We start from the raw sequence: 22266 nt of genomic DNA, 5'->3' as shown, positions 1-22266 counted from the left end.
GCAATGCAAACTAACTAAGGCCAGTGTGCTCCGGTGCGGTATTTCCGAACGTGCCCGAACAGAGTCGTGTTTGTCAACCCAGATATTTCATGGTGCTGCTGGATCGATACAGCAGCTGCCTTTCTAGAGAAGAAACAACTAGCCCACGTTAAACTAAAGAGGTTTTCAAGACGTTTTGGCCATTATCGCTCAGTGTGTTGGATACGTGACAATCAGGACATTAAGCACATTGGCGGGCCAGTCAAAATTGTGCCACGGGCCGGAAGTGGCCCGCGGGCCGGAGTTTGAGTATCACTGGGGTACACCATATATAGGGATTCATGGATGTATCCGTATTTTTGGGTCATTTTTTAAATCGATCGGTTGGGTGGTCCTCAAGATACATGGGACATGCACTCACACCCACAGAGATTATCTCGCATTTATGGAAGAGAGAACAAATAATTTGAATATGCATTCCACAACAAAACAATTCTATAGGCCTACTACTATTTGAACTATGTAGACGTGCTGCAGGGCTTCTCTTGATCGTAGACATTGTAATCACTGTACATCACTGCCTGTAACCCATGGTTCTGTGTATGGGAAACTGAGACATATCCTTTACTGTTTTCTGTTTTGTGCTTTCTGTATTTGATAATTTGTTCTTATTCGTTTTTGCTTTTGATAATGGATTTGTCTTTTTCGTCTGGTAAAACTGAAAAAAAATGCTTTAAAAAACAAAAACAAACGAAGCTGCCGTTAAAAAAACACCATTACATTTATCATCTGACAGTTAAGACCCTGCGGCTTAGAGTGAAAACAAATATGATTATGATTCAAATGTTTCCACAAAAAAGTGTTAAATGCTTTTGATTTTTAGACGGCACACAGTTAATCTTTTTGATACATACTTTACTCTTCGACCACGTGACCTAGGCCACCCAAGCTTAGCTAACCTAAACCTTGCATCACAGAGATGAGGGCCGACAGCATTGTAACTTCATTAGAGAGGCACTTCGTTCAGTGAAGACCGACGAGACAAGACAACGGACAGGACAGTAATTCTTAATGACAAATCCACATAGACATTCAGACTTCGGACGTGGTGCAGGAAAGAGGATCACAGTGGGGTTCTCTCTAAAAGGTAGCTGGTCTCTGTGCTTATCTGAGAGATCTCTGCTGGCTCCATGCAGGTGGATCTACAGTAGGCTGCTCTGGCATAATAGTGTTAGTGGTGTTATTGTAATTGGCACTATCACAGCATTCTCATTTCCAAAGTGAGCAATAAAATAGAATTGCGATACAATATAAGATTGAAAACCATGGTATCTAAGAGAATGGATCCTAATCACGCCAACCAACGACTGCATAAAAACTGATAATACTGTATATTCTTCCATCATTTAGTCTTCAGGCAATGTACTGTACATGGCTTGATATCATAGAGGCTCTGTAGACCAGACTAATGAGAACTATAAGGATGCCTTATAGCGAGCACAGTACCATGGGTGGCAGTGTCAAATAACCACAGAAACTCAAAGTGAGTGGAGGGAAGGGAGTGAGAGAAAAGAACACAAAACAGCAACTCCTTTACGTTCACTTTCAAACAACCACAACAAGACGACACCCTAACCACACCCCCGTCCCCCCCGTCCCCAGACAAAACAGCAACAATAAATAACCAACGGTCAACCCTCTCTGACAAGCCTTACAAAGTGGAAAGCACCGAGGTTGGGGCACACATGATGGTTAATTGTGTTGGGTAGAAGATCGGGAGAGGGTTAGCGGGTGAAAGGGTTCTGCTGAGGGTTGTCCGTCTCCATGGTAACGCTCCATGGGCTGCAGGTGAGACCTTACAGGTTAGAGGGCTTGATCAAGCTGGCAGGGCTGTAGGGAATGGGGCTATCCGACCTTATCACTGGTATAGCCACTACACACAGTGGGAGAATATCAACCAAAATGTTATCAGTTATCAGTTCTATGAGTGTTTGAGTCATGACTCATGAGGCTTACTGACAATTGTATTGCACTGTCCATTAGGATGATTCTAAAATGTAATCATCAAAATATGATTGGTTCCCGTTGGAATCTTACAATTATAATTTCATATTTTGGGAGCAGTTTTTAAGTCCACAATTGTTTACCGAACAGGTTTTCTTTTACAAGAAAAAGCAGCAGAGGAAAGGCTTGCTTTTATAGGTAGAAGAGATCTGTTGGATAATGGGCATAATTGCTGTCTGCAAAAGTCAGATTAGGGCTGTCATAAAGATCTAAACATCACTGAGAATGTTCTGTACACCTCTGTTAGGTCTTGCGTGGCCGGCACTGCATACTAAACACAAATTACACCTGTCAGTAGAGTTCATCTAGGATGAAAACAGATGTTTGCAATAAGACAATATTATGTGAACTGGATTGTGTTACAAAAGAGGTACTTTCTTCCCAGAATGATGATTAGCTGTGTTGTGAAGTCAAAAACTATAGCAATGAGGCTGTCTGTCTCTGTCTACAGTAGTGTACTGTATGTGTGTAGTGTAGTGTACAGTAACAGTACGTATGTCATTCTTTCCACAATGGCTCTGTATCATCGTCAAATCCAGGCCATAATACTTGATATAATTAGATCTAACTCAGTATCTGACTTTAAATATTTTTTTATATAATTTGGTGGTAAACGGTCAAGGTCAAGTGGGTAAATTGTTAATTAACAAATTGTCCAACTACTCACTGTAGAATGATAACACTGATTACATTTGAAATCTTGTCTCAAGTTATTTAACTTCCCTGTGTTTCCTAGATGATGTAAGAATGATCTTATATCATCGTTGTACACTGACGGCGAACTTTGGCTTTTTTGGCTCAACTTTGCAGTTGATACAGATTTGTAAATAACCACAAATTGTCCCTGGACATTGATGAGCTTCCATTTTTGGCATTGTATGGCTAACTTTGTGTGCAATAAAGAATAATTGTATGATGCTATCATGTCAACCAGAAAAGGTGTGTGGTTAGAAAGCCGGGAGAGACGCATAGAGCTCAAGCCCCTCTTCATTACAGCCCTGCCAAGAGAGAGGGGTCCCTTACCAGCCATGACCGAGACTCACTTGGGCGTGAGGCGAGGGTCTCCGTAGGGAGCATAGGGAGACATGTTTAAGAGGAACTCCTTGGGTGGGTAGGAGCTCCATCTCTGCTGCACGTTTCTGCTGTCATTGTTATTCCAAAAGTCTCCGTCTAGATCACTGTGGCCGGACAGAGAGAGAGGTAAGATAGGTAAGTGAGAGAGCTGAGACAGACAATGTGGGATGTATACTAGTTGCGTGCAGAAGTCACGCACCGATAATAACGGATCTACAAGCTGACAACACGCTGTGCTTCGACACATTGTAAGCTCATAGATGATCTATATTCGGTGCACGACTGAGCACACAACCATGTGTAAATTAGGCATAAGAGCAGTACAGAACTGGTCAAAAGTCACAACAGAGCAACATGGTTCATGTGTAGGAGTCAGAACTGCAATTATCACTGTATCAAAAAGTTATTGTCAACATGTCGGATACAGCAAAATGTACACATATGTTTATTCATTGCTGCATCAATAAAAATAAAAATAGTGTAAAATAAAAATAAACCATTTATATTTGTCATGCAATATCCCATATCCCAATTATTTTAGACCTAGAATCAAGCGATCCAGGATCCTAGTGAATCATGATCATAACACCTTTGATTCTGTGAAGAAAGAAAACTGCTAAACAAAGGGTATTTATTATATGTAGTATATCATACTATCATACATTACTCAAACCTTTTTTTCCCCACAAAAATAAATAATGAATGGCCGATTTTTCAGTGTAGCTGGGAGGGAATTCGTGAAAATCGTGCACTTGGTGAAAAGTTTTTTATTTTTGGCATGGTGTTAGGTATGGGCATAAGGTTTTAAAAAAACAATATTAGTAGTATGTGGTTGAAACTAACTAACCCAAATAAATGATAGAATAAAAATCTCAATGGATTATATTACTATAGGGTATGCTAAATAGCATATTAAAACTTTAGAAAAATCTAAGTTCTGGAAAGGCATCATTTTCAAGATGGCGTCCACGATGGCTGCCAGGAGTTTAAAATGCCTATAATCTGGGATTTAATATGTAAAAAATCGTAACAATTATGCACTTGGTGACAAGTTTTGGATTTTTGGCATGGTGTTAGGTATGGGCTTTTTTTCAAAAACCATCGCAAACCAGTTCGGCTCTCCCCCTAGTGGTCTGTTTGCAATGAATCCAATATTAGATAAGACTGTATTGAAACCCCAAATAATTGATATGAGAGATTTTTCAATAGATTAACAGTATATTACTAATGGGTATGTGTATGCTAAATAACATACTAACAATTTAGGAAAATCTAAGTTCTGGAAAAGCATAATTTTCAACATGGCGTCCATGGCCCATTTCCAGAATGTATTAGTATGTTATTTATCATACGCATACCCAATAGTATAATAATAATAATACATTTTATTTCTTAATGCACTTTACATTTGAAACAAATCTCAAAGTGCTACAAGCAGAAATAGTTAAAGGAAAAATAAGAATAAAACAATTAAAACATTCTGTGATTACCGAACAGCTAAAAGTTTTAAAAGAAGCACACACTTCCATTATAAGGCCTGTGTTCAAAGCTCTGTATATCAGAAAGGACATTGAGGGGGCCGTTTCTGGTAAATAGGGTTTTCAACGGGCTGTAGCAGGCGGGCTGACACTCGCGGTCGGGTTTTTCCAACACCGACCGAGACAACAACATCCGGGCATGACACCACACGCAGTTTGTCATTGTAACATCCAGTTACGGATATTTGCCTCTTCAAAGTAAGTGTTACGCACGATAAACCCGTGGCAATACGCTATCGAGGGATTAATTAATGCTGGCGTGAATTGAGCTAAAAGGAAGGTCCTATTTGGGGTTTCAACCATACTGACCTATCTAATATTAGATTCATTGCAAACAGACCACTAGGGGGGCGAGCTCAACTCCTTTGCGATGGTTTTTCAACTTCCATTGAAATTAATAGCGCGGGGGGCGGGGCTGTCGCTCCGCATGCACGCACGCACACAGAGAGTGGAGACAAAGAGAAAAGACTGGAGCCCACTGGAGTTGGAGTTGGTTAAATAGATGGATGCTGTGTAAAAGCCATGAAAAACAATGCAAGAAAAGGTAATATCCAACACGGGGGCAAAAAAAGAGAGAGAAGAGGATGGACTGTCCATTATAAGGCTCTGGGCAGTATGGTTGCATCCATGAAGGAGGTATATTAATAACATGGCAACTATCAAACACGGTTCACCACACAAAACCATCAGTTCAGAAAATGTACATTACATCCACTGCAGATGCACAGTAAAATCCTCAGTGTTCATTTAACTCTGAGAGTATCACACTCAGAGTTACAAATGGATAAATGAACACTGAGAATATGACTATGTAGGAGAGACAGTAGCTGTATGTATCCACCCAGTGGGAGCAAAGAGGGAAAGGTAAAGTGATACTACAGCAACAATGTATTCTCTTTAAGAGTACCTTTGAAATAGCTTGGCTGTCTTGAATGTCTGACAGTAATATGACAATATGTATGCCAAGAAAATGGTTAAATACACGGTAAAATCCTGTTAAATGAATGCCACACACTGTGTGTTTGATGGCCAAATACACCACCATGCTGTCACCTGCTTCTTTTGGCAGGGAGAGGAAGGAGACAGGAAAGAGGTATTAATTTGAAATATCTTTTAATAGGGCTTCCTGCTTTTCCTTTCCTCGAATCCTACCTCTCTTTTGTGTGCCATTTGTTAGTGACCCCGGTAAAGGTCTTTGACTGCGTATTCATTTGCTCACAATTCACCTGCCCAACCTGTGCAGGTTTCCCCAGTGGATTTTCAAGGCATTTACATAAATAGACAAGGCAATTATATTTCCCTGGCAATATTTTATTCTATTCATTCCAAAATGAGTTCCACTGACGTCCCACTGGTGTTTGATAAACAATAAATATGTAAATAGACACATGCAACACTGTCTTCGAAGCATCTTTCTTCAGCACTTTTTTGATGTATTGTACAGTAGCCTATATGAGGTATCAATGTATGAACTGTGAGTGTCCAAATGTAACCATATATGGACCCGTAATGGTCCATATATGGTAACACATTATTGTAACAACATTTGCAAACATTTGTCAGAGTTAAATTAGCACTCAGAATTTTACTGTGCATGTGCCCTCCAAAACACCCAATACTACCCAGTCTGACACCTACTTGATGGCTTTATTTTCCCCTCTGCCTCTCACAGATTCTGGAGAGCTGGCAGGCTCTACCCCAGGCTTATTCCTCTTCCCCTTGTGAGAAATAGAGGGGGGTTGGGGAGAGAAAGAGAGAGAGGAGACAGAGACAGAGAAAGAGTCATTGAGGTACATCCTTCTGAAAACATTTTTACAAGTGACATTCTCATCCTAATATATCGTCATAAATTTGATGAATATTTTACATTTTACATTATATTACATTATTCTAAGCACAAAGAAGTGAGTGATACTTTGGATGGAGGCCACAAGGCACAGCTTTGCACTCAGGATCAAACAGTGATGGAACAGCCAGGGAGCACTCCATTACAATGAAATACAAAAATATACTCTTACTCCACACTCACTCACGCACGCACGTATGTACACAGGCACGCATATGCACATGCACACGCACAGTATTGGATGAGCTGTACAGCAAACACAGACATAATATCATAATTATTCTGTTGCTAACCACAGGTCTATTAAATACTCAAATAACATACATGTAATATGCAGAGAGATAAAGCAACTTTAATCACAATTTAAATGGAGCTGTCACAACACTGCTTATCAAACTCCTGCAGAGACATGGAGGTAAACAAATTAAAGCTGGTGTCACTTTTCCTTTCTCTGCAAGTAGCTTTTTCTTCGCATTAAAATTTAAAAAGCGATGTGCTTTTGAAACGGACTGAAGAATGTTTTTCTTTTCTTTTTAAAATATATGTTTATTGGTAGCAGGTTTCAACAATTTAAGTTAAGTTTCTCCCTCCCCCCACAGTTATCGTCATCATTAAAACAATATAAAAAACCCACACTGTGTGTTTGATGGCCAAATACACCACCATGCTGTCACCTGCTTCTTTTGCAGGGAGAGGAAAGAGACAGCTAGGAAAGAGGTATTAATTTGAAATACGGGGCGGCGGTAGCTCAGGGGTGGGAACCGCAAGGTTGCCAGTTCGAACCCGGGCTCCCCCAGAGTTACTGTCGAAGTGTCCTTGAGCAAGACACTGAACCCCTAATTGCTCCCGATGTGCTAGTTGGTGTCTTGCGTGGTTTCCGCTGCCATCGGTGTATGAATGGGTGAATGTAATGCACAATCTCTGTAAAGCGCCTTGGATAAAGGCGCTATATAAATGCACCATTTACCATTTACCAAATATCTTTTAATAGGGCTGCTTCCTGCTTTTCCTTTCCTCGAATCCTACCTCTCTTTTGTGTTCCATTTGTTAGTGACCCCGGTAAAGGTCTTTGACTGTGTATTAATTTGCTCACAATTCACCTGCCCAACCTGTGCAGGTTTCCCCAGTGGATTTTCAAGGCATTTACATAAATAGACAAGGCAATTATATTTCCCTGGCAATATTCTATTCTATTCATTCAAAATGAATTGAAACAGACTGAAGAATGTTTTTCTTTTCTTTTTTAAATATATGTTTATTGGTAGCAGGTTTCAACAATTTAAGTTTAGTTTGAACATACCATTTTTTTCCATTTTCTCCCTCCCCCCACAGTTATCGTCATCATTAAAACAATATAAAGAAATAACAATAATAATTGAGTACAGACACACAAAAACAACAACAACAAATAGTCCAGTCCAATCAAACAACCATGCATATTTGACCAAGTGTAAACAATAGGACACAACAAAATAATTTAAACACAGATGACAAAAACAATATAAACTAGAAAAAGTGCCCTTCTGGGCACAGGTCTCCACCAGGAGGATAGGACTGTGTGAGATGTTTGGCAAAATGTTTAGGAGTAATATAAACATGTTTTTTTGTTTGTTATTTTTTTGCAACAATTTTCTTCATTTTGTTGAGGAAATGCAGAGCCAGATCACTCATAGCATGAGGATAGAATTCTGGATGAGCAGGACATGTGCAGCATTTCGTACAAAACGGGCCACTCCTGAAAACTTTGGAAGGCAATGTTAGCCAATCAGTGTAGAATCTGAGAAATCCAACAGACTCGTCTTGATCACATGACTACAGAGATCATGTGTACCGATTTGCGTGACATTTGGATGAAATCTGTGCGACTAACATAAGCAATGTGTTTTGCAGAAATCGGCCTCATGGTGGCGCTATAACCGGCAGATGTGGAGGGATGCAGGGACAATGTTTTTCCATGGCCTCTAGGGAGTGCGCATACATAAGTTGTATACAGATCGATGCAGTTATAGCTAAAAACAGGAATTGGCCTGTTATAGCGCCACCTTGAGGCTGATTTGGGGAAGAAATGAGTGGCATGTCGTCCTCGGCCTAGTGGAAATGTGCGTGTATAATTTCACGGAAATTGCACACTGTTTGTGATTTGTGGCATTTTGTTCGAAACGGACCAATCATGTGAGCTTTGGAAGGCAATCTTAGCCAATCAGGATGGAAGATGGGAAATGGTGCAGATCCGTGTTGATCACATGATACACTAGATAGTGTATACCGAATTGTGTGATGTATGGATAAAATGTGTACGAGTAATCTACAGAAATGTGTTTTGCCTAAATCGGCCTCATGGTGGCGCTATAACAGGCCGTTGAGGAATATTTGGGGCAGAGGTTCATCGTTGGCATCCAGAGAGTGTGTGTGCAAAGTTTGGCATGGATCGGGCCAACGGTGCCGGAGATTAGCTGGTAACAGACGGACGGAAGGAAGGAAGGAAGGACGGACGGACGCACGCACACACACACGCACACACACACACACGGACGGAGTGCAAAACATACTCTCTCCCCATGCCTTCGGCCTGGTGGAGACAAAAAGAGTCCGCTACTAGATTACAGTCAGTGTGGGAGTTGAGACACTATGTACAAATGGAGAAAGAAAAGCAGAATGATGAGAGAGAAAGAAGGGAAGCAAGAGAGGAGATCAGAGGAGAGCATTAGTGAGACATTGGAATCTCATCACTCAGACGGGAGGGCACTGCTGCCAACCTCTCCCTCCAGAGTCCTGGTGTCCTTATGTCTGTCACACAGAGGTACTCAACACCAACCCTTTCTTTGTCTGTCTGTCTGTCTGTCTGTCTGTCTGTCTCTCTCTCTCTCTCTCTCTCTCTCTCTCTCTCTCTCTCTCTCTCTCCATCCTCATGTCCAGATTCCTCCCTCTGCATTCTGCGCTCCCATTTCACCAACTCCTCCCTCGCCTCGTTGTCGTTGTCCTCCTCATCCTCCTCCTCCTCCTCGACCACAGAAACAGTCAATGGCATCAGACCAGCTACCCATGTCTTCATCTTCATTATCATCATCTTTGCATGAACAAATGCTGTTCTCGCTATAGTCCATCCATCAGAGGGCTTCTGGATCCAGGCCACACAATCACTCGCTGGATGATGCTACAGTATGATGAGTCGCAGGATATTAGTTAAATATCTGCTACAGTACATGTTTGCAAATACAAGAACTTCACTTCAATAATCATATTTCCATGTTGGCCATCGGCTTTACAGATGGTTGTGTTGTTTAGTTGAAATTCCATGAAATAAGGACGCCCACACGACTCCAATCCGTCTTAGTTTCTCTGAAAATTCTTACCGGGTGCGCGGCCGAGGAAAGTTAACCTTACAAGAAATTCTCTAAGGAGAGAATACCAGCACTCACGGTCATTTGGTTTAAGGTACTTTATATTCTTTTATAATCATATTTTCTGCAGAGACATGGAGGTAAACAAATTAAAGCTGGTGTCACTTTTCCTTTCTCTGCAAGTAGCTTTTTCTTCGCATTAAAAAGCATTCCATCATATGATTTGGATGAATAGAGGAAACATGAGGTGAGGTTGAACAACAGAGCAAAAAGGACATAATCTGAGTTTAACTGGAAAAGGTGCTTCTTGACAATTAGAAAGGGGCACAACACAGAGCATATATCTCCACCAGGCTGGCTGGCGGCAGCCATGTGACATTGGCAGGGATGATGTATGGCATTGCATCAACCCAAAAAGCTTGTATGTTGATATATTATATCATGCTTAAAGCATGCACTTATAGTAAGACCATAATACATTGTGTTAGTAAAATGCCTGGGTATGTCATCATGACAGGATTGCATTAATCAGAATCTGTACTAGGCATAGGCATACTGTATGTGTTGATAATGTGTTTTTAAGTGGTGCAATTAACCACTTCCTGTAGCTTTGTGTGTGCATGGCTGGGTGGCTGCATGGCTGGGTGCCTGGCTGGGTGGCTGGCTGGGTATGTCTGAGCACGGAAATTGCATTTGGTTGGTTTTCAAAACCAAGTGTCACTGTCGCGCAGCCTAACACACTACATATTACACACTACATATTAACTGTATGTATGATGATTTCAGGTGTATCAGTACAGTACAGTACAGTACAGTACAGTACAGTACAGGGACCCCCTGGGGACCCCCACATGGTAACTGTCATTTCACAACCGTTTTGGACACGGGGCGGATCGCCAGAACCGGCCCGTCCCCTGGGCGTTCCTGGGGGTCTGTATTAAGGTCTGTAATAATTATATTTTATAATCTTTTTTTTTTAAATTATTTTATTAGTGGTTTAAAGTTAAGGGTTAAATACAAATTAATCTTGTGCTTATTCCTAAACTCATTTCAATGGTGCCCCTTTAAAAATTGAGATTGATTTTGACTCTTAATTTTGAAAACTCATAATTCAGATCTTTGATTAATTATTTAATAATAATTAATTCCACTGATATAAAATCTACAGGATTAAACTCATATGATTACTACAGTGTGATAATATTGCCCAGCCTATATGAAAGCAGCATTGGTTGAGTAACGGAGATAAAGCAGTTACAGAGTGGTGGAATAAATGCAATTGTCACAGAAGCATTGGATGGCTGAAATTATACTGTATTATTGCATGTAACAAAATTATATAATGTTCTTCCTCACAGCAAGGACCAGGAGACGCCCCAATAATAATATTTTATGTGATGAGTAATGCCATTCTGCTTTCTCTCTTCCGCTCTCTGCCCCTCTGTGTCCGGTGCACGTGTACCTTTATAGATGTGTGGGGTATGTTGGCATGTTGTCTTGTCACATTACATGGGCTTTACCTGAACGCTGCGTCTGTCCTTAAGTATGCACATGCACGCATGTAATACTGTACAGTAGGTGCTGCGGCCTCTTTATCTCCATCTCTGTCTCTGTGTGGGGTGCGTGTGACTGCAAGTACATCGTAAGGGGGTATGATGCGAGACCCGAAACCCAGATGACCTTGGGATACATCACTGAGGATACGTTTTTTCGTTGTAGTTATTCTATTTATAGTGACTCATATAGGAATAGACTATGTGACAACCAGGAATAGTCAGGTGACCACCGGAGAGACGGGTGACATCCGGAATGTAGATTGTAGATGGCACCCGGGAGGCGACTGGATATCATACAGTATGAACTGGGTTGCGACTGCGCCCCGATAAGGCCTGTATTACAGCCAATGACAGCACACTGCTCACAGCACTGCTGTCTGTCTGTCTGTCTGCCTGTCTACTGTATCGATAGATGATAAGATAAATAACCTTCATTCCGTCGGTAAATCCCTGTGTCGTACATATTGGTATATTAGCCCAATATTGGCGTTACGCATTTCACTTGAATAATGTTGATAAAACCGCATCGGAATCAACAGTGCAGAGCAAACTTTTGGACCTTGTGCGCTGTGTGTGTTTGTTTGTGTTGGCTATTCCTGTGTGTGTGGCGTGCACGCAGAGAGAGAGAGAGAGAGAGAGAGAGAGAGAGAGAGAGAGAGAGAGAGAGAGAGAGAGAGAGAGAGATGCGCCCTGTGTGGGTCTCGCGCTTGTATCACGGCATCCTGCACGTGCGTGAGATGAGATGTCAAAATGAATTGGAATAAAAAACAAATGATGTAGCCTATATGTATCGGGTCTGGATCGCATCTTGGTGAACTCTTGCAGTGTGTGATCCCTAGTCGGCGATCAATCGTTTAGTGTGAAAGCCACAAAGATAATATGACAGCCGATTTAAAAAAAATGACTCCTGTAGTGTGAAATACATAACGATCTGATGACTTGCCGACAACTTTAAAACTCCTACAGTGTCTAGAGGCCATTAGGAGGGCCACTCAAGCTGCAAGCGGAGCCTGCAGCACCACCGTTGCCCAGGTGGAGCCTGCAGAACCATTGCGGCTCATGAATCCACCACTCCTGAATGAAGTGTCATGTGCTGGGAGTCTGGTAACGCACAGGTCCTGGACCTGGTGAGAGCAGGAGTGGACCTGGTGAGACGTAGGAGGGGCCCGGACAGGAGATCTACCTCCCAGTAGTTCCGGAGCAACAGATTCTGTGGCCCTGGTCTTTCGACACAAACACTGAGGGAACTTGTTGTTGTTTGATTAAACATAATGTGCCACGAAAAATAGCTTCCAATAGCTTATTTGGATATTATCGCGTCGAGGAGGTATGTGTCCATAATATCGCCACGAACGGCCAACAAAATACATCTCTCTTCCACAGTGAGTGAAGCGCAGTGATGCCTCATTTGGAATAAAGTCTGCGGTTTTATATGGCTATGGGCTGTGGCAATAATTAAAAAAAAAAAAAAGAACAAAAAATAACTATAATAGTTGATGTGATATGAACGGAACTAGTTAATTTTTGAATTTTTGAACTGTGAACTGAACTAGTTAAAAAAAAAGAACTTTCCCAACACTGCTGAAGATATGTCCCAGGTGCATCCATGCAATGTTTTTTGTTTTCGTTTGTAAGGATTGTGGTCTCTCTGTGTCTCTGTCTTTGTCTGTCTCTCTGAGGAATTGTGAAACAGTGGTGTCACATTATACATGCTCACTGTTGTTAGGATTAGCCATCCAATATGCTGGATGGAGATTATGAATTTACAAAATAACATAATTGTCCTATGTGGGTGTTTCTTGGCCTCATATTTTACTGTGCAAATGGAGAGGAGATGTATGAGTGGTCAAACGGTGACAGTGGACTTGAAACTACGTTGACGTTAGAGAAGAAAGAAAGAAGGGATGAATGTGCTTGCGTGAAAGGTCAGTGACCTTCTCACAAGGATTAAAGATGTAGATAAAGCAGAAAATGGACAAATGCATGCTGTGCTGTATAAACATGGAGTGAGATAAACAGAATCACATACATAATGAGGGTGAACAAAATAAACCATAGGTTAATGGGTTTGCTACTGCATTTAATAAGATTGTTCTGACTGTGCCCACAATGATGAGCATGCATATTTCATCTTTATTGTCTCTGCCCAGCGATTTACATGAACATTTGCACACACATTCCCACTAGGCCGAGGACGAAATGCCACTTGAAAATGTTCAAATCAGCCTCATATTGGTGCTATAACATGCCATGCCATGATTGACATTTTCCCTAGAAGCCAAGGAAAAACCTTTGACCTGCATTTTTCACATAGATCTGCCTTTTATAGTGCCACCAGGAAGCCTTTTATTTTGTATATTACTAGATTCTAAAACATTAACGTTAACTAAAATGTTTTTTTAATTCTAGTTTTCGTTTTTTAGTTCGTTTTAGTTAACTATTATAACCTTTGCCACCACCTAAATCCTTAAAACACCTCCGCTACCCATTACATTATGCATAGGTGTGGTTTGGGCGTTACGCAACTTAAACCAATCAGTGTGCCAGGTGCCATTCCCTTTAAGAGATCTATTATCCATAATCCATTATGCCCTGGATCTTGCCTTATGGAAGAGCAACGCGTGCTGCCTTGTAATACATTTATATTACATAGATACAGAGGGTTGTTTTGTGTGTCCAGTATCTGACTATCTGCCATCCATTCCACGACCAACACAGCCAAGTTGTGCTGCTCCACCGCACACAATGTGCACCAAAAACACACGTCATTTCATTGACTCACAGCTCGCTCAAATCTGGACCATTTAAAAAAAATCTAAGTGCTGTGTAATCTGTAAACTTTGGTCTTTCATTTGGTATATACTGTAGCTCGAGTGTACTGCCTCATCAAGCGAAAACGATCATTCGGGAAATCTGATTAATTAAACAGACTTACTGAACTATGGCGAAATCACATTTGATATTACACCCATCTAGCATTGAATTGCCTTTCTGGGGAATGGGGAAATGGGGAATTTTACATTATTTTAAATCCATTACATATTTGCTGCGTAATGGGGTGATGAGGTGATGCAACTGAACGAGGGAATCGCGCACAGTGCGCCTTGGTAGGCTACAAATCTAATAACTTCTTTGACTAGACAATTAAACACAATGAGCACAAGGAATTGACACTCTGCTGATTAGTAGAGGGAAATTACAATCACAGATTTGTAGAGAATTAAGACAGAACGAGACCTCTGAGCTGTGAATGTTTTGCAACATGCATGAGGCAGCTCCAACTCAGGTCGCACCATCTGAGGAGCACATTCTTTTATCAAACGGATTTGCATTACGGGTGGTTTGAAGAGGCACTTTCCGTTGTCCTAAACCTGTGTACATAAGATAGCAAATATAGGGAAAGCGCATCGACACGCCTACAGACACACCTATAGGTGTCGGCAAAATGAATAGTGGGTTGTGTGGCCGCAAGATAACGTTTACGCACAGTGGAAGCTCCTAAATGCGTAATTCACGGAAAATGTACTTTTGGATAAAGAATGGCACACGATCGAGCCCAGTATCTCTATAGTCATGTGATCAAGAGGGATCTATCCGATGTTTCATATTCCATCCTAATTGGCTGACATTGACTTCCAAAATTTGCAGGATTGGCCCGTTTTGAACAAAAGGCCTACAATCATGAATGCAGCATGCAATTTTGCACACATATACCTAGTAGGCTGAGGAATAAATCCCACCCTTTTCACATTGGCCTGCCAGGCTAGAGCACCACCAGCAGATGGATTTTTGCAAAAGACATTTTTGTAACAAATTCCAATTGCCATCAAAGGTATAAGAAGAAATGGCACCCTTTTCACATTGGCCTAGCCCCATAGCGCCACCAGGAGGCCACAATAACCTACCTGACCTGACCTGTGCTCCGAGGTGTACTTTTTCTAGTTGGTAATCAACTCACTTCTTATGTCTGGTCTCATTCTTTTGTCTTTCTTTGTACGGCCAGTATAATAATTGGATGGGGGAACACTACAAATACAGAACCTATATGGTAATAGTTTGTAACTTCAGGTAAAGGGTATGCAAGTGTGATGTGTTGTAATCATCTGGATTCAAACATGGGTCTCCCATGCAACCAAGAGAGATACTGTATTTCTGGGCTTCAGACTGGACTACATAGACACAAGCTTTACATGATGTATGTCCACTATTCCATAATATTGTGTCAAAGGCTTTGCTAAGTGCTGTGTACCACTGACTCCTCAAATGCAAATAGAGTGAACAACCTATTTTCTTGGGTGGGAGTGTACTGGGCGCACACATGCAGTTAAAAACGCGCCCAGGGGGGCGGCACAATTCCAACGAGCCCACCCCGTCCAAAACGGTTGAGAAATGGCCGACTGACCTACCGTCAGACTTACCGACAGACCGTTGGACTTACCGACCGACCGTTGGACTAACCAACAGACCACTGTACTTACTGCCGACCCGTCGGACTACTGACCGACCGTCGGACTTACCGACCAATGTGTCAGACTACCGACCGACCGTCGGACTTACCGACCGACGCGTCGGACTACTGACCGACCCGTCGCACTACCGACCGACCCGTCGGACTACCGACCGAAATCTTTTGGATTTCGCCTTTGCTGGGAATGTGACTACCTACTATATGCATTTAAATACATACAGAGGATATTTAGCTTGTGACAACAAAGAAACAGAAACATTATTCACTCATATTTGTTTTCTATTGCTCTCCACAACTAAATAAACAATGAAAATGACAATGCACAGTAAAACAGTCCAGACCTACGTTGCATCCCATGACAATTATTTATTAGCATGCCCATAGCCTCAAACACCAGAATACATTCACTTGAAAAACAATGTGGATGCATGCATGATGACCACAGCACCATTGCGTTTATCAGATACAAATGGTCGGAAATTTCCATGTGTAAAATGAATAAACATGCAAGTGCTTACTATTAGCATTTTATTTATTACAGGAATGTAAATATATAGCGAGTGTACGTACACTCCCTATGTTGTGAACAAAAATGAGTGGCACCAAGAATTATGTTATTTTAGAGCTCAGTACGACAGTTCTAAGTCCTACTGTACATTTCTCAAGTGATGCATTCTGGGAGGGCTCATGTCTCTTTCAGGGGAGCCGAGTTCCCTGTAGCTCCTCTGTATTCTGAACCCTGGTAACGAGTGGGAAGAGTCAGAAGGAGAGGACCCGAGAGAGAAAGAGATAGATAAACTGACTCAAGGACAGACAGATAAGGGATAAAAGGGAATAATATGTGCAGAAAGAAGCAGCAGGTATTTTCAGAAAAAGGATGGCACACATCAAATGTATAAGTTGCTCTCAGTACTCGTCTCAGTTGCTCATGCAGGAACCAGCCAGTATATATGTACGTAGTGTGATGACCCATCCTGGTTGTGTTTGCTGTTAATACTGTTCTCTGTTCATGTGCAGGAGGAGGGGACCAGCCTGCAGGGGTGTGTCTAGATGATGAGGCACACCTGACTCCAATTTGGCTCAGGAGTATTTAAGCAGGCTGGTCAAGGCCATTCTCCCTCTCTCCCCTGCCAAGGAACATTGTTTGCTCTTTACTACTTTGGGTTAGTTTTGACCTTAGTTACTGCACTTGCACATACATTACACTTTCACACATCCACACAGGCACTACACTACTGATACAACTGATGACTCACACCCCACGTTACAGTAAAGTATTCTTTGTTTTGATTAAGTTTATAATAAATACCTGTTTTTGGCATTTACTCCTGTGTGTCGTCTCCCATGTTTGTCATGGTTAAGTCCGTTCATGACAAGATGGGGGCTCGCCGCTCTAGCTAAGTTTGTTGGTAGATATGGTTGTTATCTCCGAGTGGAGTTTTTTTCTATCAATTGTTTTGATGAACTTAAGCTTTGTTTGTTTGTTTGGGAAACAAATTGTTTGGGGGACACACATAGGAGTTGGTATTTTGTTTTTGGGGGGGGGAGAGCATTAAGAACCTTTTCGTTTTTCTTGTATTCTCTCTGTGTGCAGGTTTGATGTTTTAAAGTGCTTAGTCCTTGGGGTTCCAACTCCCATATAGCTTTTGAACAGTGGGTCTCCATATGGGACTCACTGTTTTTATTTTCTGGGTTTAGACTGTGTTCCACACAAGCTGGAATGCGGTGGTACCATTGAGAGGCCCTTGTTGGAGGGGGGGACTCGGGAGGGCCACTGAAGACTAGGGTGGAGACAGTCAGTCAGATTTTGTAGGCAGTTTAGGTAGGGGAGTTGGGCTCTGGGGTCTTTTGCTACTTTTGGTTAAAGCCTGTGCACAGTTTTTTTTGTTTGTTTTTTTTGAAAAAAAAAGGAAATATGAGTTCAGTTGAAGAATTTGTTCAGGCTCCATCTGTGGAGCTGCTGGATAGATGCACAAAAGAGCAGCTATTAAAGATAGCAGAACACTACAACATTCCTGTCCGGCCTACACAGTCAAAAGTTAGGGTAAAAATAGTTCTGATCGACTGTTTGGTGGAAAAGGATGTATTATCAGAGGAGGCGGTCCCATCGGAGGATGAGAACCCAATTGAATTGAGGTCTGGTAAAACCTTTTCTTTTTCTTCAGGGCAATTAACTTTTGAACAACAAAAGGAATTGCTTCAAATTAAACTTGAACATGAGAAAATTAAACTTCAACATGAGAAAGAGATTGAAGAGATGAAGCAAAGAACTGAATTGAAAAGGTTGGAACTGGAGCAAGAAAAGTTTAACATGAGTGCTCATGAAGCCAAGCAGTTTAATGTTGGTTCTAACCTACAATTACTTCCCAAGTTTTCAGAAAAAGATCCGGATTTGTTCTTTTCCCTGTTTGAACGTGTGGCAGATGCCAGGAATTGGTCTGATGGTGAGCGCACTCTACTGCTTCAATGTGTCCTCACAGGTAAGGCCCAGGAGGCCTATGCTTCTTTATCAGTGATGGATAGTCAAAGATATGAGGTTGTTAAAGGAGCAGTGTTACGTGCATACGAGTTAGTAGCCGAAGCCTACAGACAACGTTTTAGGAATTGGAGAAAAGAGGAACACCAAACATATGTGGAATTTGTAAGAGATATGTTAGTCCAGTTTAACAGGTGGTGCGTAGCATCAGAGGTTAAAACCTTTAATGGGCTTCGTGAGTTGGTTACTCTGGAACAATTCAAAAACTGTGTGCCAGTTAACATTGCTACGTATATAACTGAGAGGAAAGTGAAAACCCCCCAAGAGGCAGCCATTTTGGCTGACGAATACTGTTTAACACACAGAAGTGTAGTTGGTGACTGTATGTCTCAGTCTGGTGGTTCCCTTCGTACAGGAAAGTGGTTTGGGGGGCAGGGGGATTCAAGTCTTTCCAAGTCTGAACATGGTTCCGGGAAACAGGACGATGCTAATGTTTGTCATTTTTGCCATAAAAGTGGACATTGGAAAAAAAATTGTTTTGCTCTTAAAGCTAAGGAGAAGATGTTAAGTGGTGCACCAATCAAACCATCCGCGTTGGCTGCACCGGCAGTTCCCTCACCGCAGCTAATGGTTAACATGGAAGGTGTTTCTGATATCAGGTGTTCCACTGGGGGTGACCATAACGCTGAGTACACAGCATTCCTTTCGGAGGGTTTTGTATCACTGCCTGGTGGAAAGGCAGTTAAAGTTAACATCTTGAGAGATACAGGGGCATTACATACTTATGTCCGTCACAACGTCATTCCATTCTCCTCCATTTCAGACACAGGCGATGTCATTTTAATGCGAGGTATGGGTATGCAGGTAATTCCGGTACCCCTACATAGAATGAACATTGTCTGTGGGTTGGTCAGTGGGGAGGTGGTGGTGGGAGTCCGTCCTGAGTTACCAGTGGAAGGGGTGGATATAATCCTTGGAAATGATTTGGCTGGGGATAAAGTGTGGGCTGAGGCTAAATCTCCAAATGTGGTTACCCAGGTCCCATTACAGTCTTACACAAGTACCCACCCAGGGGAAACTGAGGTTTTTCCGGCATGTGCCGTAACTCGCGCTATGAGGAAAAAGGATGAGTCTGCTGAAGAGGGAAAAGAGGGTGCAAAAGTGTTGTCAATACCTGTACCTCTTCAGTCCATTTCAATTACGGAGTTAGTTCAAGAGCAGAAAGCGGATACTTCCGTGAGTGTTCTGTTTGACTCTGTGTCCCCTGCAGAAGAGATGGATGCTGCAGCACAGGGTTATTTTGTGATTAATGAAGTACTCTTGCGTAAATGGTGTGTTCAAGGAGAGACTGGCGTGGGGGAGCCCATTTTGCAAGTTGTGGTGCCTACCAAATTCAGAGAAATGGTGTTGAAAAGCTCCCATGATGGAATAGCTGGGCACATGGGGGTTAGGAAAACATACAGTCGCATCCTGCAACATTTCTTTTGGCCACGTTTGAAGAAGGATGTATCGGCCTTTATAAAAACCTGCCACACTTGCCAACTGACGGGTAAGCCCAACCAGTCCATAAATCCAGCACCGTTGTGTCCTATTCCAGCGTTAGCTCAACCATTTGAGTATTTGATTATGGACTGTGTAGGGCCTCTACCTCCTTCGAAATCTGGTTGCCAATACTTATTGACACTGATGTGCCAGGCTACTCGGTATCCAGCAGCTTATGCGCTACGGTCTATTACAACAAAAAATGTGTTGAAGGCCTTGACTCAATTCATTTCAGTCTTTGGCATTCCGAAGGTCATTCAGACTGATCGTGGGTCAAATTTTTGCTCGCATATGTTTGCACAGGTCATGAAGCAGCTTCAGATTAAACACATACTGGCATCAGCCTATCACCCTGAAAGTCAAGGGGCTCTGGAACGTTTTCACCAAACTCTGAAGTCACTTATGCGGGCTTATTGTATAGAGCTTACTCGGGACTGGGAAGAGGGTCTGCCTTGGTTGTTGCTGGCTGCAAGAGAAGTGGTACAAGAGAGTACTGGATTCAGTCCTAATGACTTGGTTTTTGGACATTCAGTGCGTGGACCTTTGGCAATTTTAAAAAGTGGTTGCAAACAGTCTGAACCTCCCAAGAATTTGATAGAGTATGTGAATGGGTTTAGGCACCGTCTGTATATGGCCGGGCAAATGGCAAAACGTAATCTAGCGCAATCGCAAAAGAAAATGAAATCCCTGTTTGATCGTAAGGCAAAACACAGACAGTTCAGTCCTGGAGATCAAGTGATGGTTTTGATGCCAATGGTGAATTCTCCATTTCAGGCGCGCTTTACTGGTCCACTGACAGTGAAAAAGCAAGTCTCTGACCTGGACTATTTGATTGTGATGCCTAAGGGAAAGTCTAGGGTGTGTCATGTGAATCTGTTGAAACCATACTGTGCTCGGGTGTCGGCGTCTCAAAACTCCAGTGACGTCCCTTGCGTTGAGCCTTCATTGTGCGTAGGCACGGTTGGGTTTTCTTCAGTGGGGGAGGTTCAGGGAGGGGGAGATTGGCCGGCAGATGAGGCTGTGTTACAAGTACGCCTGAACAACTCTGAAGCATTAAAAGCTTTACCCAAAGTACTTGGACACTTGGATGAGACAAAAATGAAGGAGTTGGTCTCTATGGTTAATAGCTATCCTTTGCTATTTTCAGATACACCATCACAGACACATCTGATAGAACACGATATTGATATTGGAGATGCAAAGCCAATTAAGCAGCGATTTTATCGTGTTTCTCCCGAAAAAAGAGCCCATCTGGATAAGGAGGTAAACTACATGCTAGATAACAATTTGGCAGAACCCTCCAATTCTAGTTGGGCCTCTCCATGTCTCTTGGTTAAAAAACCTGATTCCACTTTTCGACCTTGCACCGATTTTAGAAAAGTCAACAGTGTTACAAAACCTGACTCCTTCCCATTACCACGCATGGAAGACTGTGTGGACCAGGTGGGGTCCGCCAAGTTTGTGAGTACGTTTGACTTGCTTAAGGGATACTGGCAGGTCCCATTGAGCCCTAGGGCCCAGGAGATAAGTGCTTTCATAACACCTGCCGGTCTGTATTCCTACAAGGTAATGCCGTTTGGTTTACGTAATGCTCCAGCCACTTTCCAACGGCTGATGAACATTGTGGTGTCAGGTTTGTCGGGTTGTGCTGTGTACCTCGATGACGTCGTCATTTTTAGTGACACTTGGGAGGAACATGTACAGAGGATACGTGCACTGTTTGACAGGCTGGCGTGGGCACGGTTGACTGTAAATCTGGCTAAGTGTGAATTTGCCAGAGCTACTGTTACATACTTAGGCAAGGTTGTGGGTCAGGGTCAAGTGCGCACTGTGGAGGCTAAAGTGGCAGCCATCAGGAAATTCCCAATTCCATTAACAAAGAAGGAGTTAATGCGTTTTTTGGGAATGATAGGCTACTACCGAAGTTTCTGTAGAAACTTTTCTTCAGTGGTGGCACCTCTTACTGATCTTCTGAAGTCCAAAGTAAAGTTCATTTGGTCAGATAAGGCGCAGGATGCTTTTGATAATGTAAGAGCTCTTCTGTGTTCTTCACCTGTTTTGGCAGCACCTCAATTTGACAAATGCTTTTTGTTGCAGGTAGATGCCAGTTATGTGGGTACAGGAGCCGTCTTGTTACAAGCTGATGATAATGGGGTTGAGAAACCACTAGGTTTCTTTTCTAAAAAGTTCAATGCCTATCAGGTAAATTATTCAGTCATTGAGAAAGAGGCCTTGGCCTTAGTATGGGGGTTACAGCATTTTGATGTGTATATTAGCACTGGGAGTCCTCTGGTGGTGTACACAGATCATAATCCCCTTACCTTCCTACGTTCCTTGCAAAACCCAAACCAGCGTTTGATGAGGTGGGCATTGTTTTTGCAG

General features: G+C 42.3%; 1 protein-coding gene across 1 annotated transcript in view; it reads right to left on the bottom strand.

Annotated features, from left to right (window-relative positions):
* Positions 1-22266, bottom strand: part of syt7b (synaptotagmin VIIb) — a 138200-nt gene that overhangs the window by 44176 nt on the left and 71758 nt on the right. The window contains exons 3-4 of the mRNA XM_079497513.1: positions 6294-6373; positions 3087-3221 (exon numbers count right to left, since the gene is read on the bottom strand). Of these exons, the coding sequence (XP_079353639.1) occupies positions 3087-3221; positions 6294-6373 (215 nt within the window). The remainder of the gene's footprint in view (positions 1-3086; positions 3222-6293; positions 6374-22266) is intronic.

Source organism: Electrona antarctica, assembly GCF_951216825.1.
Source record: "Electrona antarctica genome assembly, chromosome: 3".
In the NCBI taxonomy this organism is placed as follows: domain Eukaryota; kingdom Metazoa; phylum Chordata; class Actinopteri; order Myctophiformes; family Myctophidae; genus Electrona; species Electrona antarctica.
The sequence above is the reverse complement of the archived record's forward strand: the minus strand, read 5'-3'. Positions and strand labels throughout refer to the sequence as shown.